This window comes from Vanessa atalanta, chromosome 7 (assembly GCF_905147765.1).
Source record: "Vanessa atalanta chromosome 7, ilVanAtal1.2, whole genome shotgun sequence".
Classification (NCBI taxonomy): Eukaryota; Metazoa; Arthropoda; class Insecta; order Lepidoptera; family Nymphalidae; genus Vanessa; species Vanessa atalanta.
In genome coordinates this window covers 2,573,283-2,588,187 of record NC_061877.1, presented here as the reverse complement: position 1 = coordinate 2,588,187, position 14,905 = coordinate 2,573,283, and the positions used below count along the sequence as shown (strand labels likewise).

The following is a 14,905-nucleotide window of genomic DNA, read 5'->3' as shown; positions in this document are numbered from 1 at the left end:
AAAACAAAACAACACGAGTATGTTTCATGCCATAGCACCTAATTTTGTGTTATTTGATAGATTTTATTTCTTTAAGCACTATGTTTTGATTGTGTGTACCAGTACCCCCCAGTGCCCCCCTAAAGTTTGCGTCGAAGCAGCCATCTGGCCAACCTCAAGAGCTACGACGTTGCAGTTTTCGTATCGATATTTTGTTTCAACGACGACTCTGAAATAAATTACTTAGCCAAATTAAACACGTGATCATTTTCATTTATAAACACTTATTTAAATCGAAAATGTTTAAAATTAGTAAAATTGTTCAATGAAACTTAGTTTGCCTGGACGTTAAGCCGCAATCTTCGGTTATAAATAAATAAATAAATAAATAAATAAATAAATAAATAAATAAATAAATAAATAAATAAATAAATAAATAAATATTGGACAACATCACATACATTACTCTGATCCCAATGTAAGTAGCTAAAGCACTTGTATTATGGAAATCAGAAGTAACGACGGTACCACAAACACCCAGACCCAAGACAACATAGAAAACTAATGAATTTTTTCTTCATCGACTCGGCCGGGAATCGAACCCGGGACCTCGGAGTGACGTACCCATGAAAACCGGTGTACACACTACTCGACCACGGAGGTCGTCAAATTTATCATTCATATAAAGTTCTAGACACTGAACGAAGCCCTACAACCAAGTAATATAGTATGGCATTTTTTTTTATGGCATAGTGTGGACGAGCATATGGGCCACCTGATGGTAAGTGGTCACCACCGCCCATAGACAAAGGTGCTGTAATAAATATTATCCATTCCTTACATCACCTATGCGCCACCAACCTTGGGAACTAAGATGTTATGTCCCTTGTGCCGGTGATTAGACTGGCTCCTTTCTAACCGGAACACAACAATACAGTGTACTGTTATTTGGCGGTAGAATATCTGATGAGTGGGTGGTACTTACCCAGACGGGCTTGCACAAAGCCCTACCACCAAGTAAGTAGGCAAGGCATTATTGTACAGTTTATTTTATACATAGTTTGATATATCTATCTAAAATGAATTGATTTCGACACTGATTGACCGATCACCATGACAATGGGGACATATTTGGATACGGAGAATATTGCAGTGCAAGTTATATCAGATATTAGTTTACAAACAAATTAAAGAGGCATTACAACGCGTATCGGGTACTACTGACTAGTAATGTATTATTATATCATGTAGTAATGTATCTGTCGCAGTCATCTGGTTGAATCTGCTATTTGATTGTATGACTAGCGCGTTCATTGAATGACGACATTTAATTGAATGACTAGAGCCGAACGTTAATTGAACAAGCGTCACTCAACGTCCAACTAGTTAGCGGATTGTAACATAGCCCTTTGAACAGAGCGGACGTAAAACAGTCAGGTGATTGTAATTTAGTTCATTTTTTTCCTATTGTTCATGTTCATTTTTTAACCTAACCTAACGTAACCTAACCAAACAACGACTATGCTAAATGACGTTCAGTCAAGACGTTGGACGTTACATTAAGCAATTTGACGATTTGTCCTTTAGTCATACAATTAAATGCCATCATTCAATGGACGTGCTAGTCATACTATAAAATAGTATATTCAACCAGATGAATGCGATATATATAACGGCACTACGAGTTTAAATCACGGAATAGTTTTCACATTTATTATAGTCTCATACAGGTAATAGATTATGATTACTAGTGTGAAATTTTTTACATAATCATTTTCAACAGTTGTCAGCGGTACTATTCTCTAAGAACTCAATTTGTATCTCACTCGTGTAATTGTTTAATGCAGACAGTTGGTAATGCGCTATTAATAATAAAATACATGTGATATTTAAATATTATACAAACAATATTGCATGTCACTTTCTGACATTTCACGGTCGTATTCTGCGGTGAGTTTTGTGTTTGTTCTTTCTGAATATATTTTCAGCTATCGAACTTATAGTACACAGTACGATATGAGAAATTGACGCGACGTAGATATATTCCCAAAACGCCCGTCAACATCACCCTTACTCTATATTTTTGGGTATATCGCATTATATCGTCCCAACGGCTGCAACTGAACACCGCTAAATAAATTCACGTTGCAAAGCAGCTTCAAATGTTATCAAGTTTGAAGTTAGCGACACTAAATATACTTTATGTATATACAGGGTGAATTTTTCAAGTTGACGAGGAAAGGCAATTTTGAAATTACAAAAAATATCGAAAAATGCTCCAAAGAGTCTTGCGGCAAAAAAAACTAGACTACTCGAGATGAGATTTTTGGAAAGTTCGTTATTTTGACACACGATAAACAAAAGTATAGTGATATATTTTAAGAAACTGAATCATAGTTCTGCATTCATATAATATATCACAATATCTTACAAGTTTTTTAATGATTTGTCACTGCGTCTGTAACTTGCTCTACAGATTTTGTAATACTTCATAATATGAGGCGTTATGTTGCACGTAATACGATTAATTTGATTTTAAAATAAAAGTATATTTACGTACGAGATACGTAATAATTATAATATCTTTTATTGCATCGAGTATATCATATCACACGTAGAAATTGAATTCACTGAAATAATAATAATCTATCAGATATTATATAAAATTAAAGTGATTAAGTTCTCAGAGAATATATTTCAAAATTATAAAATAAAAATTGAAGAAAGAAAAATTATTCCGTATTTTTTCACTTAGAAGTATTTTCTAATATTTTATTCAAATAACATGACGCAAATACACAATAAAAACATAACCTAATGGAGAACCTTCTTCGTGCTATTCGAATACTGTTAAATATATTAGTAATTGTTGCGAACAAGACACATTATAATATAATGGATCATAGTACATATAAAATATAATGGATACAATGTTCATAAACCGCGTTTTATTTGGATAACTTAAAAACAATCGAATAGATTTATTTTACAACATTTTTACATCAACATAGTTTAATTTTTTTAAACACGTTTTATGCTATTGTGTAAAAAATAAATTCCAATTAAAGATTACATTTAAGTCCAAACATAACACAGCATAAAATAATAATTATGTACAAACAATGAATTGATTAAAACAAAACAGAATAAATGAATTTGTTTTCAATGTTACTCGAAAATGTTTACATTCTACACGTAGATGAATTTATTGTACCTTCAAAGTCCATAGTAGCTCGTAAAATGATGATTCGTAGTTCTCTCTGTATACTGTTATATTGAAAACCTTTATACTACATTCTTGATAAAAAAGTATTTCTTTTTCGATTCCCGAAGGCGTATCGAATTTTTATAGTCTCTTACGGAGATCAATGTAAAAATTCCATTAGAGTGTCGGTTACCTTTCGGGAAAATTGAAAAGACGATGACGCTTCTTAAGTTTTTTTTTAAAATATAAACATGTACTGTAGGTTTTTATATACTAGCAACCCGCCTCGGCTTTACATGAACACAGTTTATTATTAAAAAAATATATGATATAGATATAATTTTACTCCATAGTACGTTGGAGTAATAAAACTTTCTACCAGTATCTTTTATCTTTAATTAGCCTTTTAGAATATTACCCCCAACGTATAAACAAAAAAACTCTCTTACAACTGTTCATAATATTAGTATAGGTAAGTAATATTTTTTTATTATCTGATAGCCATTTTTACACGTGATGTACAAAATATTAACAGAGTTCGAGCTTGTAGATTGATTAGCAATCCTTATTTTTACAGTATGAATTCAGGACGGAAAGCTAATATGAAAAAAAAAAAACGAAACACCACCTTTGCTCATTTATAACAAGTTAATGTTTTCCCAGAAATTTGGCACTTAAATAAAACATGGACACTTAAGAAAAATAATAAGAAAATTGTGCGCGAAGATTTTTAATGATGATTATTTTCTGTAGTTCGAGGACACCACAGAAAATAATCTACAATTATATTCTCTCAGATAGTAGATACAAAAATAGACAATTGAGTGATAGGTAAGCAAAATGTTTTAAGGTCAATTTGGTTAAATTAATCGTCCAACAAATGTTTCTTTCAAAGAATTAATGGTTAACTGGCCACGATTGTTCATGAAATTTGACGCTATTGCAATATTTTCTGTATTGTCGCATGTCTACGAAGATAAACCAGAAACAAATGAGCACTTAGAAGCCAACATTCGAAGCGTTTTTACCGAAATACAGCCTCTGTACTGCGAAGAGTATGTGAAAATACGACCTCCAAATGAAGGCATGTACGCGCCAGCTACAGCAGACACACAGGACAATATCCGAAATCATATTAAAACTTGAATGCCATAAAATAATTGGAAAAAGACAAATGGAGATCAAAAATATTTTTCTATGTATAATTTCAATTTAAAGTTTTACTGCTTTAAAAAATACACTCTATATTAATCATCGCGAAACATTACTTTCAAACGAGAAAATATCTAAGGCAATACATTTTTACGACAGGCAAACAAAAGCGCTAACATCGCTTGAGTGGTGATAAAAGATATGTAAACGACGACGCGGGTGTCATTCGCAGGGCGGAAGACTTTACTACTTCCGCCGACAAGATGGCTGACATTCGCGACAGGAAACTTTGGTGCCAGATAAAACACCTCCTGAAAATTATAGGGCGGGTGAGGTTTTGATTCAACTTTTTTAGTTATGGTACTACGAGTAGACAATCTGTTACATTAAAGGCGATACATTATTTCGGTAGGTAGATAATTATAGTAGTTACTGAACGAAAAGAAAAAAATGTTCTGATAAAGCGCTATAAAAATAAATCTATTAACCTATGGTTTAAACAATAATATGATTTTGAAAATAAAACAGAGCAAAGAAAAAAAAAAATTTAGAGAAAATAAATTTAAGCATGTATCTGTTACATGTTTAGATTATAACATTGATGTCCTACCTTAGAAGGAGATTGAGAAATTTCCTATCAAAACCCCTTCAACACCATTCAATCGATAAATTTAAAACGTTATTCTTTCAAAACACGTATCATTTCGTAGACGAAAACGTGACCATCTGGACCAATATATGCAAATACTTTACACTATTTAAGGTTTATTTTTATTTTTGATTGAAAAATTAGAATGCCGTGTGATTATTATTTCAAGAAATGGAAAAGTACTCTTAAAAATTTGACCAAAATAGTTGAACTTGATCTTGAATACCAGGTATGCATTACTTTACCGATTTCTAGAGGATTTTTCTATTATAAATAATTTAATCTGATATACACTGAAATACAAATAATGGTATAGCTGTAATGATTTTTCTGTTAAAATTACCATATCATTAAAAAGCTGCCTTTTTAAAACTACCAAAACGTGTTAAAGCTTTAATTACCTTATACATTATTATACAATCATTTTTTTATTGTCAGGAAACAAAAATTCACGATAAACAAATCTGTGATGCGGTCCAACGGTTAGCTAGAATGCTTGGAAGTTACATATTATGCTACAATGATGCATTGGACTGCTTGCAACATAGTTTGCAGGTTCAAAAGACAGAGTACATTGCCGATGTGGTGGAGAAAATTGTGCTAAGGTTAAATATTGTTGTTTTTTAAAGACAACTAAACGTTAAATGTACGCCAAAAACACACAGTAACAATGCTGATTCAGGACATTTCGCGACGCTAGACCTAATAATTATCATTGCTATTAAACACTTATTAATGTCATACTTTCTCAAATATATTAGGTTTTTTGAATCTCTTTCAAGCGCAAAGAGTCTCAGAAGTCTTTTTCATTGGAAGAAAAAATCGTAACAGGTGAATATTTTTTTATTTTAATTTTACAGGATTCTTGAACTCAAACATCAATTGACGAAACTTGAAGGCACTCCTTTTCAGTTTTTATCTAATGGATTGATTCAAAGAAAATTAACGCCTTTTAATACTGAGTTTTTCAATATTCCTGCAAAATACGAAAGACCAGAAGTTATTAAATTGGCGATAGAGGCGGCTTTCCGAAGAGTCGAAGAATTAAAAAGAGCCGAAACAAAAAGTTATGGTAATCTTATAAAAAATGGCTTTTTGATTAACAAATTATTCTCGTTTTAAGATAAAACACCAAACACTAAGATTGTGTCATAAAAACTTTGCAGATAATTCAGAAAATGATCAAATCCCTCGAGATGGCTTATCAGAAAATGTTAATTGGTGGGATGATGAAACAATTAACGCAACTGAACATAAAGGAATTAATGTTACTGAAGTCTATGATGTCGAAGAAAAGTTATCAGAAGAAACATTAAAAAGAAGAGAAATAATAGCTCTAATACAAACCCATGAAAGGACTAGGTTGTTATGTAACTTTAAAAAAATATAAAACTATCTTACAATAGTAGCGAAAAGTATAATATACATTGTGGAATAACAATCTGTTAATGTTCCACTGCTGACTAAAGGCCTCCTTTCCCCTTTAAGTAGAAGGTAAATTTCATTCATCTCGTTTAACGTAGCTAATGTCTTTTGTACATATTAAAGACAAGTGGTACGAATAAACATACAACAAAAACAGAAGAGAGAAATATGGGAGAAGGAGCTGAAAGGCATCTTGAAGCCTCAAGCACCGTTTGATTTAAGACAGAGAAGTGCAAAGCTGATACAAAGGGTTTTAAGGTAATGGGCTAATTTCCATAATAAATCAATGTGTATGTTTTATAATATAAATAAAAATTACAGATACTATTTTGAACTAAAGAGAAAGAGACTAAGAGATTGTAAACGGGATGAACTATTGAATATAAAATTCTGCGACACAATAAATACCGAACAATCAGAGATAGATAAGCAGGTAAATTTCAATATGTGTATAATAAATTTCGATAACTACATAAAGGAAATATAAAACCATTTTAAAATATATTCAGGTGGACTCACAATACTATAAATTACGTAAAAAATACGTACAACAAAGGGAAATTATTTGCTCTCGATATAAACAGAACTATTTAAAAAAGAACGGAGATAATATAGCTGAAGAATTTCGAGACTATATCAGGGATTGGTTTCAAAAATGGTATAAACTTTTATATAATTATATGCATGTAAATTTACAATATTTTCATATTTTAACCCCACATTTTGATTGAACTGTAAACCTCAACCCTCAGGCATTTTATAAAAATAAATTACTCTTGAAACTCAAATGTTATGAGCCTTGAGTCTATAAATGTATTAACTTAATCCTATTTCAACTATGATATAGCCATAAATGTATTACTCTGTAGCTGTAGAATAATTGATAAAATGATTGGTCAAGTCTACCGTCAGTAACTATATGGTGTTTAAAAGTTATATCAACACATATATTAAAAGCTAGCTAGTCAAATTACTCAAATTTGGCAAGACAAATTTATTTCAAACAATGTCTTTAAAAAATGGACAGCAGTGCAACATAACTAAGAAAAAATCTTTAAGAACATTTTTTTTTTACATTCAATTTTCATTTTAGGTACATAGAAGCCAAATTCTTTTACGACATTCCGAAAGATAATCAAGGTGGACCTATTGTGATATTCAAAGAAGAATTACCATCACCGCTAGAATGGTTAGAGGATTATAAAGCATATTTAGAAACAAAAAAAGCTAATAAAAACAAGACAGCATTACAGGTATTGGTATTATATATCAAACGTAACTATGCTACAGTTTTTATTGATATGTTCTTATGAAAAAGTTTAAATAACATTATTAGTTAAAATGGGAAAAAGAAGCAGGCAAAGAAGAAGAAATGATGTTAAAAAGAGAAGAATTGATAAAAAAGAAATCGGAAGCAGCTCTGCTTAAGAAGCTGATGAAAAACCCAACATTACATCCAGGATACCATTATCCCTTTTCAAAAAAAACTAATAACATACTTACGGTACTTATTGATTTCATTCTCTACTTTTAAAAATGAGCTAACGATATATAAATTATTACTTAAATAATACAACAAATTTTATTAAAACGTGTCTACATATATGCCATACGAAGTGAAAGTGGGGGAGAGAGTTTAGGAATGTTCCTGTGACGAGTGCATTGAAATACCTACTAAAAAATCTGTTGTACCCTACCCGTGTCTTCAAAGGTGTCACAGGATCGCTTGCACATTTACTCTCCGTGGGTTAGCTCGCCTATAACCAAAACCTAGGGAGGTTCCTGGGCGAAATGAGCATACAACACTAACACCTTCCTTCCGAACTTCATCAGCGGAGTGAGTCATTAGATAGTTTCATCGTCATTCTTCTAGCGCTTTCTCAGAGGGATACCATCTCCTTCTAGCAGCCCTGCGGAGATCACTCACAAACGAGCGTGATAAAAGACATGTTCTTTAGCGAGAGGTCTCCGGCAATAAATGTCGCCAAGGAATGACGCTGGAGCCCTCACGGGCACATTCCATCAGGATGCCACACTCGTGGCAGAACTATCGGTGTTTACCGAAACAGTCCTGTAACTCTTAAATAAGATTTATTATTATATAGGCAATCCAAAATTATTATGATCATTGGTCTGATATTGACGACGGAGAAGCTTACGAAGCGAAAAAGAAGTTTATCCTAAATATAGATGAGGAACATTTGTGTATGGAAACTAAATTGGAAATTTGTAACTCGATTATTACTGACATGATGTGAGCTTTTTATAATAAATATCTTAATATTAATAAATAAAACTAGAGCAAAAAGTAAATTGAATATATTTGAATATTTTTTTGTGCAGGGAAGAACTAAAATTATTAAAAAAGTCTTTAAAAATAGAATATAAAAGAAACGAAGAAGAAATACCAAATCCAAAAAAAGAAAAAGCAAAACGAAAAAAGAAAGGAAGACAAATTAAAGGGAAAATCAGAGATGATCTTGAAGACATATTAACAGTTATAAATGATTTATTAAATAAATTTATAAGTTACTTTTTTCTACATCAATATGAGATAATTTTCTTTCAGGATCTCGCTAATAAAGGTTACTTTAAAGAATACCCAAAAATGAATTTTGAGGATTTTATTGGTGATGTAAACTACGCTGGTGCCGATTTAAGATGTGAATTACTGTAAGAATACTGTATTTTTCCAAGCGAATCGTACGAGTAAAAATTAAGTATTAATAGGCTGTAAGTCCTACTTAATGCCTCCTGCCCTCTTGTGGATAAGGTTTGGAGCTTATTCCATTGCGATTTGGTGAACACACGTGAGGCAGAATTACTCACGATGCTTTACTTCACCGCAGAGCATTAGATAAATTATAGACACAAATGAAGCATAATAAATTTCAGCCTTAGAACCTACAATCATCGGTCATAATTCCCGTTCTCTAATCACTGGACGATCTCAGCACTTTTTTATCATTCAGTTATTATATGTATGTTTTTAGATCCACTGTACCATTTGGTGGGGAAATACGAGCCGTATGGTGGGAGAGATGCCGAGAAGTGATCCACGGCTTTAGGCGTATTTTGTTGGTAGGACCACGGGAAAGTGGGAAGACAACATTGGTGCATATCATGGCTACTGTAAATGGTTATGTATAAAATTGACAACTAGCCGTTTCTTGTGGTTTTGCATGATAAATGTCAATTTCTGCTTCGCCCTTTGGTCTTAGCATGATATAACTATATAATCTATAATATTAAATAAACATAAAAAATATATTGGACATGTTATAACCTAAGTTTATTACGTTCAAACAAACAAGTATGCAAACTCGTCAAATATGTATATAATAGTGTAAATTCAGAGCAAAATAATATGTTATAAAAAATGTTTACTACATATATTTGTAGTACGTACTGAAAATGTAAGTTTATCTAACAAAAAATTATTATCGTTGTTTCACATGTCTATAATATATTATTAAATAAAGAAATATTTCGTTATTACAGACACAGCTCTATACGAGTTAGACCCGTTTAAAATTGAAGTGGAAAACACAAACACGGAATATTTACAGGAGTTAATTAATTCTGTAGTATCGTGTGCAAAGATCACGCAACCATCAATCATACACATAAGATATGTTGAACGCCTTTTTTACACTAAGGTCCTTATTTATTACTAATCAGTATTTTAAAACGAATTAAACCGTTACATTATGGATTCCATAAATCAATCCATCAGCAATCAGCAGCCAATAGCAATCCGCTGTTGGACTGATGGCTTCTAAGTAAGCCAAGGCTCCTGGTTCTCCGCATCACCCATCCAATCGAATTTCGTACACATTTAAAAATGTGAATGAAATTTCATAGACGATCAATTGATTCTGATAAGAAATTTTGATGTCTAAATCTCAATACCCTTGACTATCAAAGATACATAATTATAATCACACAAACAAAAGTTTGTTTTTTTTTAAAAAAAAAGGAAAAACAATAAACATCCAAATGGTGGCAAAATAGCAACTATGACGTGTAACAAAAGATATGTATAAGTCTCAATATCTGATTACTATCAAAGATTGTGTGATTGTGTATTGTGATTATGTATTATAACACAAACAACAGTTTGTCGTTTTTCAAATTAAACAACCAAATGGTGGCAAAATGGCAACTATCACGTGAAACAAAATATATTTGACATGTAATGACAGTAACTATTGAACGAATATAATGAGCGATTTTATCGGCTTTATGTATCCTTCAGTAATTATCGAGTTGCCAATCGAAACATTGTTTTCGTTATACTTGTTAACGAATTAAGAAATAATTAATAAACATTTTGCAAGGAGGTTATGAAAGAAACGAATATATCATTTATAAATCGATTGTAATCATTTTACTATACTTTTAATATCTTAACATAGGTACCAACCGAAGAAGAATATAAAAATTACGATCTAATAAAAAAGTTCTTCGTTCGAAAATTATTTAAAATGATCAACAAACAAGACAACATCACTGTAATAGGTAAAACATTTCAATTTATGTCATAAAACAAAACAATTTATCAAATTACTGACATTATTGCATTGTCAAAACAACTTAAATCAAAGATTTAAATTAATCATCACAATTTGATAATAATTAAAGTCCACGCAGTGAATGATATTTATAATAGAAAGTTAAGAATTTTAATGTAATAACATATTTTCAGATATCTGGATATAGTCCAATTATAATAATATTACTAATTACGGTTTTAAAAAACACTGATACAATGTGTAAATAATTATCACAGGTCTGCGTAAAAATTTTTTTTGTCAGCTGCATGAGATATTTTTACTGAATTATGTTTTAAAGTGCGCTGATTTCAAAAGCGATGGCCATAAGGATATGGCCATAAGGATTTTTTGCAAATTCAAACACAAAATATATAAACATAATTATTGACAATTTTTACAGATAGAAATGAAATTGTTTAAATTAATTTGTAAAATATTAATTAGGGGCCTCCTGTGTTGACCAGGGCCCACTCCTTTTTGGCTCCAGGTTGTTAGGACCTCCAAATCCGGTTCTGGACTAGACAATTGAAGATTCATTAAGAAATTGTAACCTTTGCCCATAGATCAATGCCACTCCGTATTATAATTATAATATCCAATACATAGTGTATCTTAAATTTCTTTAGGAAGTTGCGTAGAACCTTGGATGACAAAGAGTAAGCAAATGATAAAAACGTTCAAATATGTTTTACTTTTGCCCGAAACCAATTATTCGACAGTGTATCTCATACTTAGAAACTGGGCACTCAAGTAAGTTTTTTATTAACAAATCTAAAAAAATAACATGCATTGCATTAGTTTGACCTAAACCTAAATTAATTTGATTAATAGAATTTGGTGGATTTTAAAAAGATAATTGTGTATGCAAGATTTACAGGAAAACGAAGAAATGGTTTACCTGATGATAAGTGGTAATTTTATCACACACTAGAAATAGACAGTAAAACTGTTTGAAATATAAAACTCACCTATAATTTTTACTATTAAGTCAATTCGTTTATTTCAATGTTTTACAGTAACCGTACCGTACCACATAATCTGGATTTTCAAAGTTTGGCACGTGTACTTCGAGGATACCCGTTTGGATGTATCGTAAAAAAGTTGGACAATTTTCTGACAGCTAAAAGAATCGTGCAGTAAGTTGTAATATATGACCCGCGTCGACTATACTAACTTTGTTTAGAATAATCTAACAAAATTACTATACCTAACTAGCCGCTCGTACCGACTTCGTACGTGTGCAATAAGAATTGAATTATTAATAAAATTAAGTATATTTAATTTAATTGAGTTTGATAAAAAAATAAATTCTAAAACCAAATCGCAGCGCAACCTGCGATACAATTGAACCATCCAGGGGTCCACTCAAACATTAAATAAAGTCCAGCCATTTATGAGGAATTCAGTGACACACACGTATAGAAATAATATTATATTTATATATGAAAATTCAAATATTTTTTTAACTGTTTGCATTTCAGTATAGCGGCTTACGGCTTAAGCTCACGAGATGTTTATAACTTCTTTTTGGAAGATGGAAATGATTATATGATAGTGAGTGTTTTAAAATATTCCATTTCATTGATAATTTTCTTTCAATTATATTTTTGGTTCACAATTGATTAATATCCTACCTACTTAAACTAAATGGAACTTCAAAAATAAGTTTACCAAGCAACGTATTTTAAATTGGTAAGTTTGTATACCTTTTCAGCCGAGTATATTTGGTAGAGTACCAAAGTACCAAGTACCAAAGATTATACATTTGCTGTATATCATATGCTATATTTGTGCCATGCTCTGCGGTGTAGGGACACATCTTAGACACCTGCACCTTGATGCATTCAAATGAAATTCTGCTACGTGTGAATCGACCAACCCACATTCTAGCAAAAATGACGGATTATGTTCCAAAGGGGGGAACCATACGCATTTACTTTACTTTATTTTCATATTTGCTCAGAATTACGAAAAATACTTGAAGTGGTACAATGACAAAACTCACTGGGGTCAAATAGAAAACAAATGTTTGAAAGAGCGAAGAGAATTCAAAATCCAGGTAGAGAAGTGGAACGAAAAAATGTTAAAAAAGAAGAAAAATACTTAAAAGTCAATCCATTAAAATAAATTTCTTAAATATGTCTTTTGTTTTTAAACTGTTACTTATGCTTTTATTTACCAGCCTTTTTGTATTATTATTACTTACTATTTAGTACTAGGAAACTACCTTCGGAAACGTTATAAACCTTTCGTATTTTCTTAAGTATTAGAGTTTTTTGATAAGCTGTATTGCTCATAATCTCATTTTACTACGGCCACGACTCATGGCAAACATTCTGTATATATTTCAGTGTAACAGCGGAATGCCTTATTTTGAGTCTAGATTTGGAAGTAAATTCATTATTGATTTGCAGAACTGCTACAAAAAACAAAGTACTAAATCTTTAACAAAAAGAAGGCTTACATATAAATTATTACATCCAAAATAGTTCATCAAATAATGAAGGACTATTTCACATAAGTTTATTAGTTTTTTTTTTAAACTTGACAAAGTGCTGTAATCTATTAAAATATAGTTTAGTAGCTGGATCTGCCTTGCTTGTTTAGCATTTCTTCTATCAAAGAAAATAAGCACACGTATATTGCATATCTGACCGGAACTACTACTTATTTGATTCTTCATTGGAATCCAAATACTAATGTTTGCGCAAACATTGTTTTAATATTCTTTGTTGAATTTGAAGGTTAAAATGTAATTTTATTTCTTGAATGTCTTAATAGTAAAAATAATTACATCAGAAATACGAACATTAAGGCTACTTACTTAACGGGTTTGACTAGAATTAACATATTAGGGACATTTTAAGAAAATAACCACGTCGTTTTACCATTTTTTATATTTCATTCCATTCTTTGATGCTTCTTTTTGACTCGAATAATGTGAATGTTATATGGTCTTACCTCTACTATATCTGTTAGACTTAAAAATGAAATTGTTGATAAACAAACTAATTTTAAGGTAAAAATTATAAGATAATTTTTTGCCAAATAATAGGAACGCAGCATTTTTATTTGTAAGCACTCTGAATGAAATAATAAAATTACCTGCCAAATCTCAATGCAAACTGTGCACACTCAAATTAAATGTTATAAAACCACAAAATGGTAATATAAAAATTAAATAATTGTAGATAGGTGCGCCATGTAATAAACGTTCATTTCGCTGTCATCGGCAGATAAGCGAAAACGTGCGTTCAAATAAAAGGACGGAGTGTCAATTAGATGTAAAGGGTATATTCGGCGATTTTTACAAGGGGTCGCGGATTGTAACGATAACGCTGATGCTGCAATTAAACTTCTTTGTTACACAAAAATGCCAACTCTATGAAAATATAATGTGACCAAAATTTCTTAAAAAAATTAAATTTTTTAATTAATCTGTAACTGACTTGGTGGTAGGGCTTTGTGCAAGCCCGTCTGGGTAGGTACCACCCACTCATCAGATATTCTACCGCCAAAGAACAGTACTTAGTATTGTTGTGTTCCGGTTTGAAGCGTGAGTGAGCCAGTGTAACTACAGGCACAAGGGACGTAACATCTTAGTTCCCAAGGTTGGTGGCGCAATGGTGATGTAAGGAATGGTTAATATTTCTTACAACGCCATTGTCTATGGGCGGTGGTGACCACTTACCATCAGGTGGCCCATTTGCTCGTCCACCTACCGATATCATAAAAAAAAAACTCGTGTTTTAAGTTTATTGAATCCTATGGAATTGATCCTATTTTTTTAATATAAAAATCTGTTAGTTGACCTAATGTAACCTCTTAGTTTGCAAGTATTGGTTAAATCTTGCAACTGAATTTTAAGCCAATCCACGTAATCGATTGAGCTGGTATGTCGTAAATACATCATATTTGATGAATAAAATAATCCTTTAT

General features: G+C 31.4%; 1 protein-coding gene across 1 annotated transcript; it reads left to right on the top strand.

Moving 5' to 3' along the window:
• Positions 1-5,117: 5,117 nt before the first annotated feature.
• LOC125065419 (dynein regulatory complex protein 11-like) lies at positions 5,118-13,061 on the top strand (the record flags this gene model as incomplete). Its single annotated transcript, XM_047672998.1, has 19 exons — positions 5,118-5,214; positions 5,424-5,590; positions 5,846-6,057; positions 6,152-6,347; positions 6,534-6,668; positions 6,732-6,843; positions 6,920-7,068; positions 7,504-7,663; positions 7,747-7,914; positions 8,516-8,664; positions 8,754-8,907; positions 8,980-9,083; positions 9,404-9,549; positions 9,912-10,069; positions 10,829-10,931; positions 11,593-11,716; positions 11,983-12,102; positions 12,448-12,520; positions 12,930-13,061. Coding segments are annotated over exons 1-19 (2,646 nt in total), but the record flags the coding sequence as incomplete, so codon positions are not given.
• Between the last annotated feature and the right edge of the window lie 1,844 nt (positions 13,062-14,905).